This window comes from Plecotus auritus (genome assembly GCF_963455305.1).
Source record: "Plecotus auritus genome assembly, chromosome: 1".
NCBI classification, from domain to species: domain Eukaryota; kingdom Metazoa; phylum Chordata; class Mammalia; order Chiroptera; family Vespertilionidae; genus Plecotus; species Plecotus auritus.
Genome location: NC_137770.1, coordinates 71,273,714 through 71,299,663, shown reverse-complemented (window position 1 = coordinate 71,299,663; position 25,950 = coordinate 71,273,714). Strand labels below are relative to the sequence as shown.

Genomic DNA, 25,950 nt, shown 5'->3' with positions numbered 1-25,950 from the left:
CTCGCCTGGAACTGGGGTCCAGTGCAGTCAGAACTGGGGCTCAGTGCAGTCAGGAGCCTCTGACTCCCTTCCACTAGGGAAAGCCTGTGGCAACCTCCGCAGCCTTTGTGCGCACTGGCATGCGCGCGCTTTCAGTCCTCCGCTTTCCCCGGCTCCAGAGTCTCCGCCTGAGAGTCCAGACTCCCCCCACAAGAGCGTGGGTCCCAGGGGCTCGCCTGGAACTGGGGTTCAGTGCAGTCAGAACTGGGGTTCAGTGCGGTCGGGGGCTTCCTTCCCCCTTCCGCCAGAGAAAGTCAGCCAGGCTTTCAGCCGCCCTTCCTCTCTGCGCGCACAAAGACCCTTTGCCGTACCTCCAATTCTCTGTGAGCTTTTCTCTTTCCTTCTAGTTGTAGAATTTTCACTCAGCCAGCTTTCCTGTGGTTCTGGATGGTGTCTGTTCTTTTAGTTGTAGTTTTGAAATTGTTGTGCGAGGCAGCAGTTTAGGTGCTTACCTATGCCGCCATCTTGGTTTCTCCCAAAAAATCTTATAGAGACTGAAGGGGTGGGCAAAAGTAGGCTTACAGTTATAATATCCTATCTAATAAAAGAGTAATATGTAAATTGACTGTACCCCTGATATACTCACAAGCCACGCCCACCAGCCAATAAGGAGCAAGTATGCAAATTAACCCAACCAAGATGGCTGCAGCCACAGAGTGAGCAGGAGGCTTGGGTTTCCCCGGTAATGGAGGAAGCCAAGCTTTCCGCACACCCTGGCCGGCCTAGGCCTCCACTCAAGGCTACAAAGTTTCAATTATAGAAGATAAATAAATCCCAGATAGCAGGGCCTCCGTTTGGGTTGCCGGGGGGCATGGCCGGCCTGCAAACCACCACAGGCCCCTCACCCAGGCCACCCCACGCCCCAAGGGAATCCCCACCCTGATCCAGGACACCCTTCAGGGCAAACCAGCTAGACCCCACCCATGCACCAGGCCTCTATCCTATCTAATAAAAGAGTAATATGCAAATTGACCATCACTCCAACATACAAGATTGCTGCCCCCATGTGGTCAAAGATGGCTGCCCCCATGTGGACACAAGATGGCCACCACAAGATGGCCAGCAAGGGAGGGCAGATGGGAGGGACCAGACCTGCAAGGGAGGGCAGTTGTGGGCGATCAGGCCAGCAGGGAAGGGTAGTTGGGAGGGACCAGGCCTGCAAGGGAGGGCAGTTGGGGGTGACCAGGCTGGCAGAGAAGGGAAGTTGGGGGCGACCAGGCCTGCAGGAAAGGGCAGTTGGGAGGGACCCAGGACTGCAGGGGAGAGCAGTTGGGGGGACCAGGCCTGCAGGGGAGGGCAGTTAGTGGCAAACAGGCTGGCAGGGGAGCAGTCAGGCATCAATCAGGCTGGCAGGGGAGTGGTTAGGGGGTGATCAGGCTGGCAGGCAGAAGCGGTTAGAGGCAATCAGGAAGGCAGGCAGGCGAGCAGTTGGAAGCCAGCAGTCCTGGATTGTGGGAGGGATGTTCGACTCCCCGTTTAGGCCCGATCCCAGACATCCCTTGAGGTGTCCCAGATTGGAGAGGGTGTAGGCTGGGCTGAGGGACATATACCCCTGTGCATGAATTTCGTGCACCGGGCCTCTAGTCTATATGTATAAAAGCCCAGCGTCTGGAACAACCAGAATGAGAGGTAACTATGACACGCACTGTGACAGCCAACCAGCCTGATCCAGGCCCATATCAGCCCCTCACACCCTGGGTGCGGGGCCAGCCACCCATCTGCCTGCAGCCCCTCCATCCTGCCAGCCTGGCCCAATGGGCCCCCATTGGGGCAGGCCAGGCAGACCCCACCCATGCATGAATTTGTGCACCGGGCCTCTAGTTAATAAATAATAATACAAGAATAAACTCTGCCCTGGCCAGTATGACTCGGTTAGTGTGATGTCCCATGCACCGAAAGGTCATGGGTTCGATTCCTACTCAGGGCACATCTCTAGTGTCGTGGGTTTGACCCCAGGTCAGTGTACAGGAGGCAACCAATCGATGTTTCTCACATCAATGTTTCTCTCTCTTTCTCTAAAATCAACAAAAAATAAATAAAAATAAACTTTTTTTACAACTATAAACGTACTTTTGCCTACCCCATCCATAGATATAGCTAGCATGTGGACAGAGTAATAGATCAATGTAAAAGATGGTCACCAGGATGTCTAGGCTCTTTCTGAATAGCATGAGTTTAGATCTTTATTTTCTTTCACACCATTTGTTTTCAACTTTTTTCAAGGAACACAAATATTAAGAGTACAGTGTGAAAAGACAAAACTATTTTCATGGGGTAAAAGAATGTCATTTATTTTCTTTCTGAATATTTTACTGGTATGTCTAATAGCATCTCAATCCTTTTCCTTCTTTGGTGGTATGGTTGTGTAATCTATACTTTTGTCCACACGCACAAAAGGAAGGAAAAAAACGAAGGGAAACAAAGGCACAGATAGTCACAAAATTAAGATAATTCCTAACTAATTGAGATTTGCCTCTATTGTTACAAAGTGGGCTAGGCTACTGACTGTAGAAACTGTTCTTTCCTTCTGGACATTAGACAGGTACAACTCTCATTACCAGTGTCAAATCTATCCACCTTCCTTATTTTCCCATTCAAATACATCTATTATCAGTTGTCAGAACTGAAAGGGACCTCAGATCAATTGGTTCAATTCCCCCACATTATACAAAGAGGAAATTAAAGCTCAGATTGGTGAAAAGAGGCAGCATGCCAAAAATCACAATGCAAATTAATAGAAGAGTTGAGACAGGAACTTAATTCTCCTGATTCCAGACCCAGTGAGTGCTCCTCCTTCCATTATGACCCCAACACTGACACCCACTGCACCACCCTTGATAACACCGTCTAGCTGTGTAAATAGGAAGTGTCCAAGAACCTCTGGTTGTTGGCAGATGGTCGCCAGAGAACCATGATGACAAAGAGGATCATGGAGAACAGCAACCGCCAGATGGCATCGTCCACCCATAGCTCCCGCCAATCCTACCAAAGAGGAAAAAGTATAACATGTATTACATTATCTTATTTCTTTGTTCAGAAGCCCTATGGCATAGAACAAGGATCACTTATTTATTAATTCACCTTATATTTACTAAGAGCCTGCTATGTGCTAGGCACTGTGCTAAGTGACTGGAATACAAAAGTGAAGAAACATAGTTTCTTCCCTTGTAGTATTTACTATTATTAGAGAAAAGGCACCAACTAGCTAGCTAAGATTGCAGGTTCAATCCCCAGTGAGGCACATCCAAGAATCAACTAATAAATGCACAAATAAATAAGTGGAACAACAAATTGATGTTCCTCTCTCTCTAAAATCAATCAGTGCATTTCTTTTGAAAAGGCACCAAACAGCCCTGCTGGTATGGCTCGGCAGTTGAGTGTTGACCCAGGAACCAGGTCACCGGTTCAATTCCTGGTCAAGGCACACACCAGGGTTGCAGACTTGATCCCCAGTGGGGGGTGTGCAGGAGGCAGCCGATCGATGATGCTTCTCATCGATGTTTCTATCTATTCATCTCCCTTACTTTCTCTAAAATTCAACAAAAACATATTTTTAAAAATACAAAGAATAAAAAGGCACCAACAGTAGAGCACTTGTGAGTGCTTCATTAGAGCTCTGAGAATCTCTGGGGACGGGTTTTTATACAAGGCAAGAAAAAGTAACATTAGATTGTTACTTTTTATGATTTTCCTATTAATTAATTTATTTTTACCAAAATGGAGCCTTTGCACCTCCAAAGAAATTGGCCACAATCTTTGTGCTCAGATCTTAGGAGCATGACTTCTATTCAGATTAGCATTATTCATATATACTTAATGTTTAGGATTCTGAATTTCTTGAGAATTTTTAGTTAAGACTGGGTTATGACAGACTGTGGTTTATCATTTATAAAATTTTTTCCCACCATTGGGATAATTAGATCCCCCGCCCCTAAAACAGAACAAAAAATCCTATCATACCAAGAGCCATAGTAATGTAGAATACTTAGGAGGAAGGAAGCATTCTAACACTCAGGGTAGAGTCCTAGCCCTAATTTCTTGTAAGGTGTGAACCTTACCATTGTCATCAACATGGCTATCTGCATATAAAAAACAGTACCCTATTCATAAATGCATGTGTTTATAACTCACCGACTGACAAGTCACTATCCTGAACTTCATGGTTGTCCAGATGATAAACACAATAGATGCTAACAGGAAATGAAAAATCTAGTCAGAATATGAATACTGGTTTACATCCCCTATTACGTTCTCAGGTTAAGTGAAATCCCACACATCCCTAACACCCAAAATATCACGATCATTTTTTATCAAGTGATTTTAACAAATTTATTCAATGCAAATTTCCTTCACAACTACTATAAGCAAGGCCCACACTCTTGTCAACACTTTCTGTACTTAAAGACTAATTTTACCATCTGGTTACTTCAGTAATCCTCATAAATTGGAAAAGAAGGTATTGAAAACATGGCATTTCCCAGCATTACCAACAAAATAGTTTTTTCCCTTCCTTCATCCTTAGTATAATAATGCTAGTTTTTCTTTGGCTGGTCAGGAGGGGAAAAAAGGTTGATAAAATTACTGCAAGACAGAGTTGTTGGTTCATAGGCCAGACCTCCCATTCCTGGTACAAGGGGCAAAAGGCAGGCAAATTAGCAAATTAAATTAGCCTACTTTGGCTATGATCTACCTAATGTCTGTATTTTATGGCTGCTTATGACACATGTAAAAGCCAAATAATAGCGATAAACCATATAGGTATTTAATAAAGCCAAATAAGCCAGTATTCATGTTTTCTAAAAGGAATCTAAATGATATATGGCACTCAAGCTAACTTGCCTCAAGGAAAAAAAAAATGCCTCTGAAAAAGAACTGAGACAGGAGAGAGATATACATGAACTGAAATTACATATAACTGATTTTTAGCTATTATACTTAAAATAAGTGGTTCTCAATCTTTTTGAACCACAGATCCCACTGAGAACTCGACAAAAGCTAAAAGACAAAGACTCTTCCCCCAAGTGAAATGTACAAAACTTTCTAGATAATTTTAGAGAGCCCACCTATGGTCTCTCAGGTTAAGAATATCTGTTTTAAAAGGATGGCATTTAAACAGCAGGAAGAAGCCCCCACTTACCTGCCACTGCCATGATAAGGGTGTTGGTGAAATGTCGGTAGAGCGAGAGTTTTACAATGTTCCTCCGAAGTTTTAATAGCTTCATTGTTTGAGTCAGGCTAATAAATATGTGTTTGCAGGTCAAGGAAATCAACATTCAAAAAAAACAATAAGCTAGTAAATTAATCCTCAAGTTTCTTTGAGAATCTGGGGTCATATTAGAGCTCTGGATATCCCAGAGGCCTTACAGCTCTCTTATTCTCAGTGTCACAAACACCCCAAGCCTGACCATGATGACTAAGAAAGTATTCATTTTTAATGAGATACTGAAGAGAATACAGAATCAGGATAAAATAAAAATGAAAAAATATTAAAAAAAGAGAAAGACCAGAAGACGTTTTTTAGAGAAACAAAGATGAAAAAGGAAGACAAATGGAAGAAAATGAAATGAAAATGAGTATCAGACAAGGAAACAGACAAGTAACAGACTAATGAAATGAAAATGAGTAAAATCTCTCTTCCTTTAAGGTAGGTAGCTCTGTTTTCTACGTCATAGCTAATCCAGTCCAGGGTCATGAATACAGTCATGCCAATAACCTCTCAGAGTTCTATAGTCAGTCCCCTGTGCCATCACCTGCCTGTTCAATTCTGAATTAATAGGACCATACAGTTACAATTGGCTGAAAATCCCAGGCAGAAAGGCTCTAAAATCAGCCACTTTCTATTTTCAGAGCATTATTCCCAAGTAGAAGTTGCCACAGAAAGACAGGAGGGGAAGTGATGACTACCAAAGATGATATCTGCTCTCATGTCCAACTCTGAGAATCAGCAGGTATTAAAATACATGAGTTGGACCTTAGTCTTCCCTGTGACAGAGACTTAGCTGCTCCCTATCCATTGGGTTACATTATTGCATGGTCCAGTCCCTCTCTCCACACCTCTCTCCATTCTTCCCAATATTCATAGAGGTTTACAAAGCACACCTGAAAGATACTGACCTAGAAAAGATTTGGCTATTTAAACCCAAGACACTTCAATTTCAAACATTTTTGATATATGACAATCCACTCAAATTCACAAAATTACAATTTGGTTTACATTTAGTTTTTTATAACAGTCACAGTCTAGCAAAACAATAATATTGCACAATTACACATAGGACTGAATTCCACAACCAAAACTAATTTTTAAAACCCCAAAAAAGATAAAAGTCCAAAAACTTTAATCCTTCCTTTAACAGATCAAGTCCCTAATAAACAAGTGTCTAATTTTAAGCAGCAGGAGAAAAAGATTATCCAAATATAAATATGCTTGTTATCTACTGGTTAACTTTGCCTGTAAATGAATCAACATTTATTTTACAGTGGAAGTCTTCAGACAATGCCAAGTTAACTTTTGAATAAAGGTACAAAACACTAACCCTATAAGGGTTATAATCTGCTAAACCTACATAGAATTTTAAGAGAGTCAAACCATCTTATGTAGTTCCTAAAATCATATTTTAAGAATTAAAATCTTTTCATCATTTTCAAAACATTTAATAATTCCTAGAGGCTGAAAGAAAGAGCAGGAGCAGAGAAGTCAGTGATTTTAACACTAATTGGAGTGCACAAATAAGTCCAAATTTGAGGTAAAAATGCTCATTTAAAAATAAAAACAAAAACCAGAGCTTTTATCTTTATGTTCCGCCCACAGTTACGAGCACTTTTCAAAATTAAAAAAGACACACACAAAACTGCTTACCTGAGCGCTCAGATTTTTAAACAGAAATATCCTAATCCCCAAATTAAGAAGTAATCAACAAAACTGGTAAAAACCCTTTGCAGAAAGATCGACGGAAACCCATATTCAAGGGGAGAAAATGGACCACCATCCAACAAGCCAATGAGAAGGATATCCACCAGCACAGGGCAGTGTCTAGGAAAGCCAAGGGGATAAAGGCCAAGGAAGCAAGATCAGTCTGGGCCTGCAGACAAAGAAAGAGAGGTGGTAAAAAGAGAGTCTAGAGATGCACAGAGAAGAGACCAGCACACAATTCGGCATTTATATCATCACATGGAATGGTTTTGCATCTGAGCTGAAAGAAAAGAAATAGGAATAACACTTGGTACCTCATCATCGTGCCCCTCTGACAACCATCATGCAGAATATAAAACTGTATTTCATGAAAACTGTCAATTACAATCTCAATACAATAAAACATGCTGCTAACCTCCAACAAGCTCCTAGCATGCTAAAATCCACTTTAAATGACCACATCAAAAACGTTATGGTGATATAAGTCTCCATCCATCTTATCATTTCCTATCATTTTTATTTTGGCTACAAGTCTTGAAAGGCCCTTCTTATACTTAAAAGTATTACATCGTTAACATACTAAGAATTATTGATTTCCTGAATTGTAATATAATGTAATTTTATAAAAAAGAGCTCACCTCAAAATAAGATATTAATACAAGTATTTGTCCCCCAAACTATGCTGCTTGCCCGTGTGTGTGTGTGTGTGTGTGTGTGTGTGTGTGTGTGTGTGTATCGTGCTATTTATATAACTCTAATTACCCAATTACCAGGGTATTATTAAAAGGATATCCATAAAATAATACAGGCATCAATTGTTGACAGGGCCAGGTTTACTATCAAAGCCAAGGTATGAGCAAAATACTACAGCAGCAGAAGAAAGAAAACGCAATTGACAGAGGGTTAAAGTTGCTAAAGTCTAAGAAAATTACATACAGAGGACAGTGTGATCTGAACATCTAATTTGCATTCAAAAGTGTTTTATTTAAGAAGCAATTTATAGCAAAACTAACTGAGCCCAGTTTACTTGAGGGAAATGTGGAGTTTATAGAGTGATTTTTAAATAAGAAAGTAACAGCAATGACCTAGGGCAGTGGTCGGCAAACTCATTAGTCAACAGAGCCAAATATCAACAGTACGATTGAAATTTCTTTTGAGAGCCAAATTTTTTAAACTTAAATTTCTTCAAACGCCACTTCTTCAAAATAGACTCACCCAGGCCATGGTATTTTATGGAAGAGCCACACTCAAGGGGCCAAAGAGCTGCATGTGGCTCGCGAGCCGCGGTTTGCCGACCACTGACCTAGGGAGGCCCACTTCTTCACATTAATCCAGCTCTAACATAAATTTCTTTATTGCTTATATCTACCTCAGTGCTTTGGTTTCCTCCCCTAAAAGGGCATAATTATGTAATTCTCAAGAATTATGTGAAACTTAGTTACATTTTAAGAAAGCCTTTGAAACTCAAGTGCTGGTTAAGCAAAAAGCACTGTCACTTTAAAACAAAAATTAGATTACCAGCAAGTGCATGATTACAAAGTTTGCCACTTATACAAAAGAATGGAACCACTGTCCGGAAGAACTAAACAATAATAATTTGGGGATGGGTGGGAAAGCATTCATTCTGGTCACACACTGAATTTAAAGCTCTAATACAGATTAAAAAGAAAAAGTGAATTACATATACATTTTAAAAATCAGAGCCCAAAGGTGACTTAGAGAAAACAGTAAAGAAGCCCACAGATACTCCCAATTCACCTTCTCAAAAACAAAAAGTTATGTCTGAACTGACCACAAAAACTCAGATTAAGCAGTACTGACCCCAGTAACTCTGAGGACCCCTTCCATGCCAGAGAACAAGAGATATAGGGCTCCTGCTACCACAACCTTGTGAAGAGTGACTCCAAGGCGAGGTCTAAAGAGAAAGCAAAGAGATAAAGTTGAGTACAAATGTGACAGACCCTGAGACAAACTCATGTTGACTATATAGGACAACAACTTAGTGGAGGTAAGCCAGACATACTCTGTAAAGTCACATGAGAGAGAAAAACTCAGAATTTAAGCTCTTAAAACAAGATACTGAATACTAGAATTTTAGGTCAGATCCCCTTAATTCTACATTTAAAATTTTTCCCCCTACTGAATTTTAGAGAGGAAGGGAAAGGGAGAGTAAATCATCAATTATTCTCTCTCCCCACCCCCCACCCACTCCGTACCTGCCTCCTACGCTAGACCAAGCCCAAAACCCAGTCATGTCCCCTGACCAGGAACTGAATCAGCACCCTTTGGTGCATGGCATGATGCCCAAGAGCCACATCAGCCAGGGCACTGCAGCATTTTTAAAAATATAAATTTATTGTAGAGAATTCTGAAACATATTCAACAGTATAATAAACCCCATATACCTATTATCCAGTCCTAATATCCACCAACCTACGGCCAATCCTGTCCCATGCACAACCCATCCACTTCTCATCCTCTCATATTATCTTGAAACAAATCCTAGACATCCTATCTTTTATTTGTCTACGTTTTGTTATGTTTTTAAATAGATAATTTTTTAAAGAAAAGAAATCATATCATTTTCAAATAGAAAAATTTAAACAACTCCTTAACATAATCAAATACCCTACTGAATCTCATTAGATAAATAGTGCATTATAGAGCTCAAAATCCAACAAAATACAAAAAATCTTTTAAGCAGCTTCTGCTTAAAGGAGGATCCTTGATATTCAAAATGCTACTGAATCAGAATCTGTAATTTAACAAGATCCCTGGGTTATTGATTAGTGCATTACATACTAGAAAAGCTCTATATACAGGCTGTGATTTTTCTCCACACTGCTGTATCTTAAAAACCAGGTATACATTTTGGCATAAAGGAGGCATTGAAATATTTGTTAAATAAGTTTAAAAATGTAACTCCCCCATTCCTCTAGTCTCATTTATATGAATGAGTTTTAAAAGTGAAAATCTCCCATTTCTTTAACCCACTTAAAACTCCTTGAGATAACTGTCTATACTTGGCTAACTCCAATTCCTGTTCTATTCTCACTTGAACTTACTCCAACAAAGTTCACGCTAAGTCCTAGCACTTGACCAAAACTATTCTTGCTAAGATCACTATGTCCTGCATGTAGTTAAATCCAATGGTCAAGTCTCAATCCTCTTTGACAAAATTATTCACTCTTTCCTTAAAAGTCTTTGGCTTGCCTCCAACAGCTTTGGTCATCCTCCTCAATTTCCTCTACTCTAATTCTACTTTGTCTCACTGACTTCTAAATAATAGAAAATGTTCAAGGACTCAATCCTTTAACCTCTCCTCTAAATACACTTATACCCTTGGTGATCACATCCCATCTCATGGCTAAATAACATCTACATCCTGATGACTTGCAAATTTATATCTCTCCCCCTTACTTCCCTCGTTTGTATACCTAACTAAACTCTGAACTCCTAATCTTGCCCCCACTCTAAACTTAACCCACCTAAGATCTTCCTGAACTCAGTACATGTCAATTGCATCCTTCCATTTGTTCACACCAAAATAGTTGGCATCATCCTTGATCACTCTCTCTTTCACATCACACATTTGATCTGTCAGCAAAGTCCACTGGCTCTACCTTCAAAATATATACAGAATCTGACTGCATTTTAGCACCTCTTCCTCTGGAGATACATGCAGTTCCTTCACCAACTTGAGATCTTTGCTTAAATGTAAGTGAAGCCTTCCTTGACCACCCTATTTAACACTTGGAAGCCCTACCTCCTGTCTAGCAGTCTCTCTATACCTTCTGCCTGCTTTATCTGCTCCCTAGCACTTATCACTGACATACTAGATATTTACTCACTGATTTTATCCGTTTTCCCCTAATGTAAGCTCCAAGTTTTCTATTTGCTATATTCTCCAGGGTCTAGAACAATGCTAAGGCACTTAATAAATACATTTTTTTCAACAAATTGTTTCCAGACTGTTACAGCAAGAATGCTCTTCCCATAAAAAATCTGATTTGCAAAATATTTGGGAAGAGTAAAGTCACTATAAGTTTACTCTAAAAGTTTGGTGTTTCAATGTCCTTTGCTACAATTGCATGCTTTCCTATATGGAGATGCTCCTTGAACTCTCAGCTGTGAGATGAAACTAACGTTTTTCCAACTTTTACAAATCTACAAAATTTCAGATACCTTTTCTTATTTCAGAACTTTTTTTTTTTTTTTACCAACTGTTACAGGGCTACTACACTGGGAGGCTGCAATACTGTTTCAATTTAATCAGTGTTTCAATTTGTTCTTCCATACAGGAAGTGAATACTTACTTGACTATGCCATATCCCAGACTGACTATAATGACCAGGATTCGAGCCAGTGAACGTTTAACTGCTGAAAGCAGCTCTGCAAGGATCAAGGCACCTTGAACTATGAGAAAGAAGAAAGGGGAAAAAGTGCTGTAAATCTAGGTTTGAGAAAAGGTGCAATTCTAGAACCAGAATATACTAGTAGATCTCTAACACTCTTCAGAATAAGCACTGGTATTAGTTCTATTAAAAAAAAAATACTTCTTTAATTTTTACAAGTATATAAACTGATATAACATAATCTTATTCGTGTGAATAGCAATCTGGCTATGTTCAATTTACCTTCCCTCCCCACCCCTCACTTCACTAAAACCTCAGCAGAATATTTTACCCTACTTGGACAGTTCATAGCAACTAGGAAATATTCTCCCCATTTTTAAAAAGTATGAAATATAACTATCCATAGAAAAGTACGACACACACACACACACACACACACACACACAATTTTCAATTCATTTTCACATCTACTATTTTTCAGTCCTTTCAAAGACCAGGGAAATATTTAATTAGTGTAACTTGTAACAATAATTATCAATAATTAAACGATCTGAAGAGAGAGAACTGAATCTATCATAAAAAAACTTCAGTACAAAACAATTTCTGTCATTATCTGTTCACCTTACTAAACTGTAAGCACCCTCTTATTTTCTTGGTACTACTATATTTCACCAATTCTTAGATGTATCCCCACCCCCATTTTAACATCTTTAAAATCAAAGTGTCTCTTATAATCAATGGTATCTTAAAATTAAATTCACAGTATTTACTTTCTTAGATGCATATAATAATGGTGCCTTAAAAATCAATGGCAATGAGATTCAATGATGTTAACAGTCTTTCCCAAAAGTCACTACTTTTGTGAATATATTTTAGTAAAATACTCCTAAATCACTGAACCTGGAAGTTACAAGATTAAAAACAAAAGTCACAAAGTTATTCTAATAATTAAATAACTGAAAAGTTAAACTTACTTAATGACTGCTAACCTTAGGAAAAACTGTCACGTCTCACCTGCTGTTCACTCACAAATTGGCATTTTTTGGTTACATACCAGATTCTCCTTTGTATCGGATATTCTGAAATTCTGCATAGAAGACAGCTTTCTCAAGCATTCCCAGGAAGATGACAGCACCAATCCAAAACTGAATTCTCAGGAGATCTCTCCAGTAGCAGGCAGACCATGCCAGCCACAGAACACCAAACAGGACATACACAATACACATCACCATGAAAAACTGTCACAGAAGTGGGTAAGAAATAAAAAAAGAGGATTAAGGCCAAGAGCCAATTTAGCATCAATACACACTCTTAACAACATATAAAAAAAATATGCATATCATACCTTCTACTTGAAAGATAATTATTTTATTTCTTTGGATTTTGATACTCACACACAAAATAATTATCTCCTCTTGAGCAGAGGGAGACTACCTAAGGGCTTGTCATCAAGTGACTGCTCATGTGTATTAATTGAGCTTTTTCAGCTCACAATGTAAAATTATATAAATGAAGAGAACACTGAAGAAAAAAAGGTTTAGCAAGGAAATGAAACACGACCAAGTGGGCAAACTATAAAAGGAAAAGGAAGAAAAAAAAATTGAACAAAGGAAATCTAAAAAATACATTAAGGGTATTCCCATAGACACACACACACTAAAAAGGATGAAGTTTCATCATTTAATTACTTTAAGTGGGATCAGAAACTATAGGGTTGTACTAGGTGTACCAGTTAATTATGCTGATTTTTTTCAATACATGGAGTTATACATATGCGATTTGATATGTATGCTATTTTGTTGTATTGACAACAAGCTTCAAAACTTCATGTCAAATTTGCTGAAGATGTTAACATCATAGATATTTTTACTCTTAAAAATGTCAAATTTCGTGCCAAAAAAAGAGCATTTGCGGAAAGTTTTAATTCATTACTTTATTTTGAAGAAAAAGTTATCGGATACTTCGGGAAGCTTATGGTGAACATGCTCCATCTCAAGATACTTGTGAACGCTGGTTTAAACGCTTTAAAAGTGATGATTTCGATGTGAAAGACAAAGAACGGCCAGGTCAACCAAAAAAGTTTGAAGACCAACAATTACAAGTATTGGATGAAGATGCGTGTCAAACTCAAAAACAATTTGCAGAAAGATTAAACATAGTTCAGCAAGCAATTTCCCATCGTTTACAAGCAATGGGTAAGATTTTAAAGGAAGGAAAATGGGTGCCACATCAACTGAACGAAAGACAAATGGAAAACAGAAAAGTCATCAGTAAAATGTTGCTTCAGCAACACAAAAGAAAGTCTTTTTCGCATCGAATTGTGACTGGCGATGAAAAGTGGACTTATTTTGAGAATCCCAAATGCACAAAATCATGGGTTGATCCAGGTCAACCATCAACATCGACTGGAAGGCCAAATAGCTTCGGAAAGATGACAATACTCTGCGTTTGGTGGGATCAGGAAGGTGTGGTGTATTATGAGCTTCTAAAACCAGGTGAAACCGTTAGTGCTGATCGCTCCCGACAACAAATAATCAATATGAACCATGCTTTGATTGTGAAACAACCAGAATATTCCAGAAGAAACGGCAAAGTAATTTTGCTTCATGATGACGCACCATCACACACTTCAAAACCAGTTAAAGACGCGTTAAAAGATCTCACCTGGGAAGTATTAACCCACCCACTGTATTCACCAGACCTTGCTCCTTCACATTACCACTTGTTCTGATCGACGGCACACGCACTTTCTGAGCAGCACTTCAAAACATACGAAAAGTGGAAAATTGGATCTCTGAAGGGATTGCCTCAAAATAAGAAAAGTTCTATTGGGACAGTACCCACAAATTACCTGAAAGATGGGAGAAATGTGTAGCTAGCGATGGACATTACTTTGAATAAAGCACATTTGATGTTTCTCTTGAAATTATCGTGTTTTCTTTGATTACAAAATCCGCCATTATTAACCGGTACACCTAGTAAGAAGTGTCCTGCTTTGGATCCTTGAGAAGATGTGAGACTTGAAACAATCTTTGAGGTACTTTCCAACTCTACAATTCCACACATCATCACCTCTTCATTTTAACGATGAGAAAATGAGGCACAAAGGGGTTCACTGACACTCACAAGGTCACATTCTAGTAAAAAGTGCCAAAGTACAAACAATATTTTGTGAACTGTTCAGGAACAATTCTTTAAAAAGGAAAATTGCCACAAAACATGGATACTCTTTCAAGTTAATTTCATTTAATGTTGAAGTTAAAGAATATAAATTTACTTACAATCATCAATGGATATTCTTCAAGTGTGAGGTATTCATAGGGACCCTTCAATTCAACAGTCACTGCCAAAACACAGTCCTCAGAGTTAATGTAAACAATGCAGGGTTTAAACAAAAACATTATCTGATATTTGTCTGATAAAAATTAATGAAAATTCCAGTGGGTCATTTACTTTTAACCATTTCAATTCTGGCGAATATTACAGGTGTAGAGCACTTTGAAATTCACTAAGTGTTCTTATGGTTTGTGCTATGTCCTGCATAGGTCTCCATGCTTCTGCTACAGTCAATATCTTAAGTGAAAAGCCCTTTGTTCCCATACTCACATCCTTTAAAGACTAGGTTGAATGTACTTCCTCCATAAAACCTTCTGTGAGCTACCCAACTGGAACTTCCCCATCTCCTCTAAATTCCAAACACACTTCATATATACTTTTCTTACAACACAGCACTAATATGTTTTGAAAATTACAGGACTTCATTCTGACTCCCTCTATCTGTTCTCTCTCCTTACTTATATTTTCATATTGTTTTTTATTTTACCTACTTCAATTTCATATGACTTTGCTACATTAATGTATCATTTTTAGAAGGTGCTTAATAACAACAAAGTGTTTAATGAAGCAGAACAAATGAAGGTAACAAATATCTGAAAGACAGATTTGATTTACAGAAACAAGCCTATGACTACTTTTAAGTTGTTAATGGATAAAACTATTTGGATAAATTTTATATTTGATTAACAAATAAAAAGTAGTATCTATCTCCAGAGACACACTAATAAATGCCTATTCAACAAAAATATCTCACTCATTTTTAAAAATATGTTTTTATTGATTTCAGAGAGGAAGGGAGAGTGAGAGATAGAAACATCACTGATGGGAATCATTGATTGGCTGCCTCCTGCACACCCCTCACTGGGGATCAAGACCAAAACCTGGACATGTGCCCTGACCAGGAATCAAACTGAGTTCCTGGTTCATGGGTCGACACTCAACCACTGAACCATGCCAGCTGGGCCCCACAATTTCTATCAGGCAGAAAGGACATACCATTATTAAAAATAAATAAGGCCTGTGCACCGAAAGGTTGCCGGTTTGATTCCTGGTCAGGGCACATACCTGGGTGTTTGGTTTAATCCCCAGCTGGGGAGCATACGGAAGGCAATCAATCAATGTTTCTCTCTCACATCTGTGTTCTTCCCCCTCCCCCCATTCATGACCCCTCTTTCTAAGCATGTCTTCGGGTGAGGATTAAAAATAAATAAATAAATCGGATCTAATACTTTTATGAACAAAAGGAACATCCCATAATAGCAATCATAAAAATGTCATAGCAGAACTGGTTTTTAAATCTATACCTTCTTAATTTAATAAAAAAGCAAATAAAATAATTAGCAAATATTTGTCACATTCTTTGCTTACACTATGCCAGAAGGTCAGTAAAATACAGCACATGGACCAAATCTGGCCATCCACTTTTTGTAAATAAAATTTTAATGCAAAACAGTCATATCCATTCACTTACATATTCTCTATGGCTGCATTCACACAATGGCAAAGTTAGGTAGTTATAGGAGAGAAAATATTTACTGTCTGACCCTTCAAGAAAAAGTTGGCTAACCCCTGCTCTATGCTAAAATAGAACTTAAGCACTTACTATATGATACACACTATGGAAAATAGGGGATGGTCAGATGTATAAGATGTTTTCTGCCATCCTAGTGGATTACCATCTAGAGGGAAGAGAGAGTTAGTTGAAAAGCAACACAGAGAACTGTCCTCTGAGACAGACCCAGAAGAATGAAATTTATATTTTCCAGGATAAAGTAAAAAGCCATCCGGGCAGAAGAAATAACAAAGACAGGTGTAAAAATGCATAATATATTTAAAGAACATGTAGACTGAGATAACACAGTACCATATCATAGCATTTTGCTACAAGGCAACAAAAGTAAACTGGGACAACTTAGAGTTTTATAAACCTTGCTTATAAATGTTGACATTTTATAGGCAATAGGGAGACTTCAAAGGTTTTAATGAAGGGAAGAAAAATGATAAAACTGTTTGAGAGAGAAAACTTTCACATAATGTAGCTCGGTCTATGCTTTAAAGTTTCTCCTTAGCTCCAAACAATAGATGGATAAAACAAAAAAAGAATATAAGCTGGAAAACGTGTGTGTGTGTGTGTATCAAGACCAAATAATGGCATCTCAGAAATTCAAGAACAGTTTAACATTAGAAAACCAGTTAATATAAGCATCACATGAACAGATTAAATGAGGAAATCTAAATCTATATGATCATTTTAATCAATATAATCAAAGCATCTGATAAAACTGAGCATTCATTCTTAATACTAATAAAATATATTTAATTTTGTAATAGGAAGGTATAGCCTTAACCAAATAAAGAATACATTATTTTAAATCTATAGTTAACATGATATTTAATGGTGGTATGTGCTAATATTGTGAGATAAGCATGGCCACCATAATAGTTTCTATTCGATATTCTCCTTAAGAAAGCAGAGGAGGAAAGGAAACCACAGAGAAGGAAGAAACAAAACAAGACAAAAAAATTATAAGAAATAAGAACAGTTAGTAAGCTACTGCAAAATACCAGAAAGAGATGACTTCTATGAACTGGGCAGCAAGAGTGGAAAGGAGAACATCAAGAAAAATTGAGACAGTTGACATACAAAATTATATTAGTTCCAGGTGTACATCATAGTAATATTATGATTTTGTATCTCAACTATAATTTAAAAATAAATTTTAGAAAAAGAAAAAATATTGAGATATTAAATAATTACCAAAGTCCATTAATTTTTAAATTGCCAGGTTTTGACTAGGTAACCAAGTTTTGACAAGTCATCTCTTTCTGGAATTTTGCAGTAGCTTACTAACCAAGTACCAAGAACATGATACTATTAAAAATTTAAAAAGCTGGAGAATCAAATGAAAGGAAATGAAATCTAGAATCTATCATCCTATATAATAAAAGCCTAATATGTAAATTGTCCCCTCGACTGACAGGTTGACCGGGAGTTCGACTGCTCACTATGACGTGCTGACCACCAGGGAGCAGCACGGAACATGGCGGGCATTGGCAATGCGGCACTGGCAGCAGGCAGTAGTGGAGGCTCTGCCGGCCACAATGGGCCCCAACAAGAGTGGGACTGCAACGGGATGGTGGAGCAGGTGAGCGGGCGGCACCAAGCCAAGGTGGGTGCGAGTGGGGCCCAATCGCCCCACTGATCGCTCCACAGACAGCGACCAGTGGCGGCAGCGGGGGTGGGGGGTGGGGTGGGGGGGCCACTGTCCAGCCTCAGGCGCTGAGGGAGCCGGGTGGGGGCCCAATGACTCAGGCAGAGGGGATGCATGAGGACCTGGGTGCCCAGGTGCTGCCCAGGGCCCAGAGGTCAGCTGGGACCTGCCCTTCCACGCCAGATGCTCGCGCTTCGATCGCCAGCCAGGCCTAGGGACCGTACCCATGCACGAATTTTGTGTACTGGACCTCTAGTATATAATAAGAAAGCATATGTTAAGTGCCTAAGACTGCTACATCTTGAGTACAGAAAAATGTTAATTTCTCTCCCTCAATTTTTCTATGTCAGAACATTCTTAATTAATTATTCCCTCCCTGAAAGCAATTACACATGACTCACCATACATGACACAACTAGATAATAATGCAAATGGTAAAAAGAAATGAAATGTACTTACTGGTAAAAAGATTACTTAGTGAATTTTCTTTTGATGATTCCTTTGAGAATGAAATGCCAATATGTACAATAAAAATGTATGGTGCATCTTGCCAAGTTTTCAATGGATCATGCATTGCCTAGAGAGAAAAAGGGCATTAAAACTTCAAGTCTTAAGAATTAAGAGCATAAGTTAATAATACAGTATGAAAATTATTTCAGAATGTACCCAGAAACATGGTTGAGTCCTTTGTGTTCGTTCATTAAAACAGTAGACACAACAAAACAAACAGGCCTATTGTACATATAAAAAAATAGGTTAGGTTATAAATTACTAAAAGGCAGGAGATCTATCATGTTATTACTTATCTATTTTTCTACGAGGAAAACGTCAACTAAAACCACTAAATTGAATCTGTTTAAGTAAGCCATGCTAGGACACTAGGTTGTATTTTTAAACATAAATATCCTGAACTAAAATTATTTAAATCACCTAAAAAAATAACACCCATGATGACATCAATGAATTAGTGAATTATAAACACCACTTCCTGAATCTAATTTCCCTTTACTCGTGGTCTTTCCAAGACTACCAGAATTTCTGCTGATCAGGTCTCACATTTACATGAAATTTAATCTTGGCTAGTCTATGTGAAAAGCAGGAGTCACTGACGCGCCAAGTCCAGGAAGTGGAGTTACAGCCTCCATATTTAGAATTGACTACTTAGGAAGCATCCGTTCCAAGGCCAGTTAGTTTGTGCATAGCCCTAGGAAAAAGTCTTCAAAGGATTTGTTGCCATACATTCTAGAGTATGGACCTTCAAAACACAAGACCAAGACTCAAAGATAAAGGAGATGAACATAGAAAACGAATGTCTGCTTCTTCCTCATGTGTGAAAGGAGGTATTGCTACTTAGACTTGAAATTTATTACCTTATGGTCTTAAAAGGAACTTCTATCCAGAGACCAATGGGTAAGCTTCATTGCTCTATAAAACCCCAGAGTAGATAATAGATTTTGTACATTTATGCATTTTCCTATGGAATCACAGCTTTTCTCAAATGCTCAACTTATCCTACAACCCAAGAAAAGGCTAAACAAGAGTTTAAAAAATTATAGTTCATATACAAATCCAAAGTGTCACACAAAGCAGATTAAATGATTTTTCAGCTATACATTTTCTAGGTTATCTTAGTAACTTAACATAAATGCCATGATGAATCATATATTTATTCCTGTCTGATGGTCTTCTTCTGACAAAATTCAGGAGCAGTTTGTGTGAAAACTTTATAGCTTCAAAGTTGTAAATATATCATTTCCTATTTACCCATAATTGACTGAACCTTTACTGAACTTACTTGCTCATTAACCAATACAACTTTGGTGTAACACACTGCTCTGCTATAAATTTCATGTATCTTAAAACTACCTCTTAAAATTTCAAAAGGGACTGAATAATTCTCATATTCCCAAATTTGACAAAGTTTACATTTAATTTTGAAATGATAGATATTTTGACACTGTAAAAATAACATTCATATGGCAGACACTTATTTATTATATTATTTAATACCCACAATAACCCTATCAAATAGGTACCATTAACAGTTCTTTCAATAGGTGTCCTTCAATAGGTGAATGGATACATAAACTGTGGTACATCCAGAGAACTTCTATCCACAGACCAATGGGTAAGCTTCATTGATCTATGAAACACCTCAGAGTGGATAACAGACATTGGAATATTACTTAGCACTAAAAAGAAATTAACTATGAAGCCACAGGCAAGAAGAACCTTAAGTGCATATTACTAAGTGAAAGAAGCCAATCTGAAAAGCTGTATATTATGATTCCAATTAATTAACATTCAGGAAAATGCAAAACTATGAAGACAGTAAAAGAAATCAGTAATTACCAGGGGCTTAGGAGAAGGGAGGGATGAATAGGTGGGGCATAGGGATTTTCAGAGCAATGAAACTATTCTGTATCCTAATATATATAAAAACCCAGGGTCTGTAACGACAGAATGAAGGCTTGACCAAACACCGGAAGTCAGTCCTGCAGTCAGTGCTGGGTTGCCGTGGCGACCCAGCACTGACAGCCGAGGGGGCTGTGGATCAGGCCCAGAGAGAAGCCTGAAGAGAGAGGCAGGGTCTGATCTGCAGCCTCTGTGGCAGCTGTTGATCAGCCATTGCCTCTCTCTTTCTCTCCAGGCTTTGCCAGCAGCCATGCCTCTGTTTCTCTCCGGGCTTCCATGGGGGATGCTGATCAGCCCCACTACTCTGATCTGGCCCAGAGATAGGCCCAGAGATGCTGACTGGCATAGAAACCAACCAATCAGAACAAAATTGGCCAGCAGGGGAGGGAAGTTGGGGGCAAGATCAGGCCGGCAGGGGAGGGCAGTTGGGGGCGAGATCAGGCCAGCAGGGGAGAGCAGTTGCGGGCAAGATCAGGCCAGCAAGGAAGGGCAGTTAGGGGCGAGATCAGGCCGGCAGGGGAGGGCAGTTGGGGGCAACCAGGCCAGCAGGGGAGGGCAGTTGGGGGCAAAATCAGGCAGGCAGGGAAGGGCAGTTAGGGGTGATCAGGCAGGCAGGCAGAGGGGTTGGGGCAATCAGACAGGCAGGCAGAGGCGGTTAGGGGGCGATCAGGCAGGCAGGTGGTGAGCAGTTAGGAGCCAGCGGTCCCAGATTGCGAGAGGGATGTCTGACTGCCAGTTTAGGCCCGATCCCATTGGGCCTAAACCGGCAGTCGGACATCCCCCAAGGGGTCTCCGACTGGAGAGGGTGCAGGCTGGGCTGAGGGAACCCCCCTCTCCGTGCACAAATTTCGTGCACCTGGCCACTAGTGATACTATAACAGTCTATGTCTGTCATTATACATTTGTTAAAACCCAAACAATGTATAACACAAAGAACTAACCCTAATGTAAAAACCATGGGCTTTGGTTGATAACGATGTGTCAGAGTTGGTTCAACAATTGTAATAAATGTACCAGAATGGTGGTGGTGGTGGTGGTGGGTGGGGAGAGGGGGTGGGAGTCTGAGTGTGCATCTGTAGAGGGGGTATGTGCAAGCTCTCTGCTTTTTGCTCAATTTTGCTGTGAACCTAAAACTGCTCTAAAAATAAGTCTATTGATTGAAAAAATATTATGGTAAGTATATTACATTACTGCTGAAATCAAACCGAAAAGTGAACTTATCAAATATTAAATCTTTTCTTAAGTAAAGGAACAGTGAGAGGCCCTTTCCTCTAAAATATAATATTTTATCAGAGTAGAGAGGTACTGAACTTGTATCCCTTAAATAGGATTATAAAGTATTCCCTTAGGTTCAATTTTTAGGAAGAATAATCAAAAGGCAGATAATCCTTTCACTTCTTTTTTACTATAATCTGAATAAATATTTCTAAGAATTACTTGTGATATTCAACATCATCTTTCAGCCATCCTTAATCACTAGGATAGGACTCAAGCCTTGAGTAGAACTTAAAAGCATATATACAGAAGGTCACTGAATAAAACACAATTTACAAATAGCTAATATGCATATACATAAATGTTCAGTTTTAACAACCATTTTTTAAAAGTACAATTTAAACAATTTAACCCAACAAACTGCATAAAATGCTTTAAATTAAAATAGCCAGTTTGTTAGGAAATAGGGAAACTCAAGTCTTTTCTTTTGACCACAAATTACAACATTTCCCTCCAGAGCACTTTGACAAAACATAAAAAAAGAATTTAAAAATCAATACAGGAACTTGGACCCAACAATTCCACCTCCAGGAATTTAGTCCAAAGAAATATTATAAATGTGCACAAAGATATAATTAGACAGCTCTAGCCAGTTTGGCTCAGTGGATAGAGCATCGGACTATGGACCAAAGAGTCCTGAGTTCAATTCCGGTCAAGGGTACATACTAGGTTGCGGGCTCCTCCCTGGCCGGTGCCCTGGTGGGGCACGTGCAGGAAACAACCAATTGATGTGTTTTTCTCACATCAATATTTCTCTCTATTGTCTCTCCCTCTCTCTCTTCCACTCTCTCTGGAAAAAAAAAGAAAAGAAAAAAGAAAAAATATCCTTTTGTGAGAATTAAAAAAAAAAAAAAGATATAACTAGACATTATGAATGTGACCTTATCCATAACAGTGAAAATCTGGAAACAACCCAATGCACATCAGTTGGGTGTTAATTATAAAAATCCCGGTAAAGTGAAATAGCACACAGACATAAAAAGGTGAAGTAGTGCTAAATGTACTAATTTGTCAAGTAAAATGAAAAAATTACATAGCAGTATATAAAATATAACCTCATCTTTATTAATATGCATGTGTTCTGTGTAATCACATGAAACAACTAGAAAATTAAATTACAAGGGATTTTGTTGTTGTTGTTAAATCCCCACCCAGGAATATTTTTCCACTGATTTTTAAAGAGAGTGCAAGTGGGTAGTGGGGGTGGAAAGAAAGAAAAATGTGTGAGAGAGATACAGTGATTGGTTGCCTCCCACCACAACAGGGATGGAACCTGCAACCCAGGTACATGCCCTTAACTGAGAATCGAACCTGCCATCCTTTGGTGCATGGGCCAATGCTTTAACCATTTAGCAACTCAAGCCAGGGCAAAAGTTATAGAAGCAAAACGTTCACAAACAAGAAATTGTTAAATCTAAAAACTAATATATCTACAAAAATATTCACTGCAGTGTTGTTTAAAATTACAAGATAATGAAACACAAGTGTCCAGGATCTGTTAACAAACTGCAATGTATTCATATAATAAAACACTATTCCGGCATTTAAATAATGATGCCATAAATAGTTACTGAACTGAAAAGATGTCCAAGTTATATTGCTAAGCTAAAAAAGTTATAGTAATACATATTGGAAGATTCCTATTTTTAAATAAGTTAAATATAAATATGCACAAAGACAAAAGACAAGATAAATATATTTATAGTCTCAGTGTGTGGTAGTATTACGGATGATTATTTTTTCATTTATGTATATTTTCTAAAATTTTATAGTACTAAATATATACATATGAATAATAAGCAAAAATCCAATGGATATTCTCTGCTTTAAAAAAAAATCCAATGGATAGTCTCTGCCATGCCTACTTATTTTTAGGTTAAAATTCGGTACAATTATAATAGGGCGAGGGAGGGTGGAGATACTTCTAGAATGGCAAAATAAGGACTTCTGAAAATACACTCACTCATGAAAGCGACAAGAATATGGGCAAAAACTATCAAAATAAACTTTTTGGGAACTCTGGAAATTCTACAACTGTTTCCTGACGAAAAATAAATAACTGAAGAGTAATCTCAGTAAGAAAAGTAGCTGAATCCAGTAGAAAAAGCAAGCTTGTGGTGTTTTTGTTCACCCTAATCCTATGCCCTGTTCCAAGCTCCTTGAAACCAAAATGCTCACAACTGTAACTGTGAAAAACAGAAGTTTGGCAACCACTGGGGGAACAAGTTTGGAGTCCCCATAAAGCCCAGTTGCCAGAGCTCTCTGGAAGATGCAGAAAAGCTCCATTCCCAGGGCTTAACATTTATATGGCCTCACTCAGCCCATGCAGTGGAGGACCCTGTACTCACAACACTCGCAAAAACACTCAGCAATTAATTGTGAAAGATCACAGATGCCCCGTCAGTGTTACTAGAGGGGGGCATCAAGAGGCTGACTGAAACTTAAAAAGAAAAATTGGAAATAAGATGTCCATAGGCGTTTTGAAGAGCTCTAAGCTATCCCTGGAAATCTAGAAGGCAAGGAGCACATGCAAGGCTGTGCATGTATGTGTGAGACTGTGCACACATGACTGAGAGAGGCCTGAGAAGACCCTAATCACTCACCTCTGGCTGATCTTCAGGCTCTGCACAACAAGAAAGTAAAAGTCCAGGAAGTTTTAAATTGTGACAGAAGTCAGCCATTAGGCCAAAAATTGCATGATTCCATTTACATGAAATGAACAGAACAGGCAAATCCTTAGAGACAGAGAATAGTGGTTGCCGGGAGCGGGGGGGGGGGGGGGGGGGGGAGGATGAAATGAGGAGTGACTGCTAACGGCTATGCCATTACTTTTTGGGGTGATGAAGATGTTCTGGAACTAGATAATAACTGGTGGTTGTCAATATCCTAAAAACGACTGAACTGTATGTTTTAAAAGAGTAAATTCTGAGATATGTGTATGTCTTAATAAAGTTGTTATAAAATTAAAAGCTTAAATCAGTTTTGCAAAAGCATGACCCAACATGGATAACTATATTATTTCTTCTATATTTTTAACTGGCAAAGTTTTGATGAATTAGTTATTGTGAATTATGAAAATTTTTAGGCATATTTATAGACTTCAATCTATCTCAATTTTTCAAAATCTCTTCCAGTTATATTCTAAGATAATTTAAGGTGGAGTTAAAGGTTCTTTCATAAAAGTTTCTTCCTTTTGCCGGAACCGGTTTGGCTCAGTGGATAGAGCGTCGGCCTGCGGACTGAGGGGCCCCGGGTTTGATTCCGGTCAAGGGCATGTACCTTGGTTGCGGACACATCCCCAGTGGGAAGTGTGCAGGAGGCAGCTGATCGATGTTTCTCTCTCATCGATATTTCTAGCTCTCTATGCCTCTCCCTTCCTCTCTGTAAAATATCAATAAAATATATTTTTTTAAAAAAAGTTTCTTCCGCCAAAACCGGTTTGGCTCAGTGGATAGAGCGTCAGCCTGCGGACTGAAGGGTCCCGGGTTCGATTCTGGTCAAGGGCATGTACCTTGGTTGCGGGCACACCCCCAGTGGGTGGTGTGCAGGAGGCAGCTGATCGATGTCTCTCTCTCATCGATGTTTCTAGCTCTCTATCCCTCTCCCTTCCTCTCTGTAAAATATCAATAAAATATATTTAAAAAAAAAAAAAGTTTCTTCCTTTTTACAAGTAATATTTGTGAAAAATAATATAACCGGAACCACTTCAAAATGAAGCTAGAGCTGCCACCCCAGGGGAATTGCCTTGCACATCTTATTCCTCAAATCTTTGGAATGGGCCAAATCAACACTGTATTCTAAACAACTGTTTGCAAAGCTAACTAAAAAGCAGAGTGCCAGACTACCAGACTGAAAACTAAAGACATTCTTTAGAATTAGCACCACCATGTAGAGTGAAAGAATAATTTAGCTTATTTGCACTTATAGAAATTCCTTCCTTAACTTATTAACATCAACAGTAATTCCTTGCTTCAATTCCTCCCCTTTTTCATAAATACCCCTTGCCTTTACCGCCCAATCAGAACTCTACTTGGGTTTCTGTCAGAATCAGTGATTCCCAGGATTGCAATTCCTCCTGGATCTCAAATATATTCTTTTGCCTGTCACCTTTGCTTTTATTTTTAGGTGAATATATGTATGGGGTAATAATTACAAAAACAATAAAAAATCATTGCAGAAAATATGAAAAATACAGAAAACACCAAGAAGAAAATAAAAATCACTCATATCACCAACCAGGGACAACTATTATCAACATTTTGGTGTACAGCTTCCAGTCTTAAGTTTCTTTTTAAATGTTAGCATATCAAGACAATTCAAAATACACAAACAGAAAAGCTGAATTCCCTACTACACTTACAATTTTTTCTCCAGTAAAGGTAAGATTTGTTCCATTCTCCTTAGC

At 38.7% G+C, this 25,950-nt stretch overlaps 1 protein-coding gene across 3 annotated transcripts in view; it reads right to left on the bottom strand.

Moving 5' to 3' along the window:
• Positions 1-25,950, bottom strand: part of TMEM87A (transmembrane protein 87A) — a 49,062-nt gene that overhangs the window by 11,811 nt on the left and 11,301 nt on the right. For 2 of the 3 annotated variants that reach the window (XM_080645478.1, XM_080645479.1), the window contains exons 6-15: positions 25,906-25,950; positions 18,315-18,432; positions 14,589-14,650; positions 12,362-12,545; positions 11,269-11,368; positions 8,774-8,867; positions 7,053-7,121; positions 5,177-5,285; positions 4,171-4,229; positions 2,918-3,021 (exon numbers count right to left, since the gene is read on the bottom strand). In XM_080645478.1, coding sequence (XP_080501604.1) covers positions 2,918-3,021; positions 4,171-4,229; positions 5,177-5,285; positions 7,053-7,121; positions 8,774-8,867; positions 11,269-11,368; positions 12,362-12,545; positions 14,589-14,650; positions 18,315-18,432; positions 25,906-25,950 — 944 coding nt within the window. Of the gene's footprint in view, positions 1-2,917; positions 3,022-4,170; positions 4,230-5,176; positions 5,286-7,052; positions 7,122-7,733; positions 7,817-8,773; positions 8,868-11,268; positions 11,369-12,361; positions 12,546-14,588; positions 14,651-18,314; positions 18,433-25,905 lie in introns of all 3 variants that reach the window. The other variant, XM_080645480.1, reaches the window with a different exon arrangement.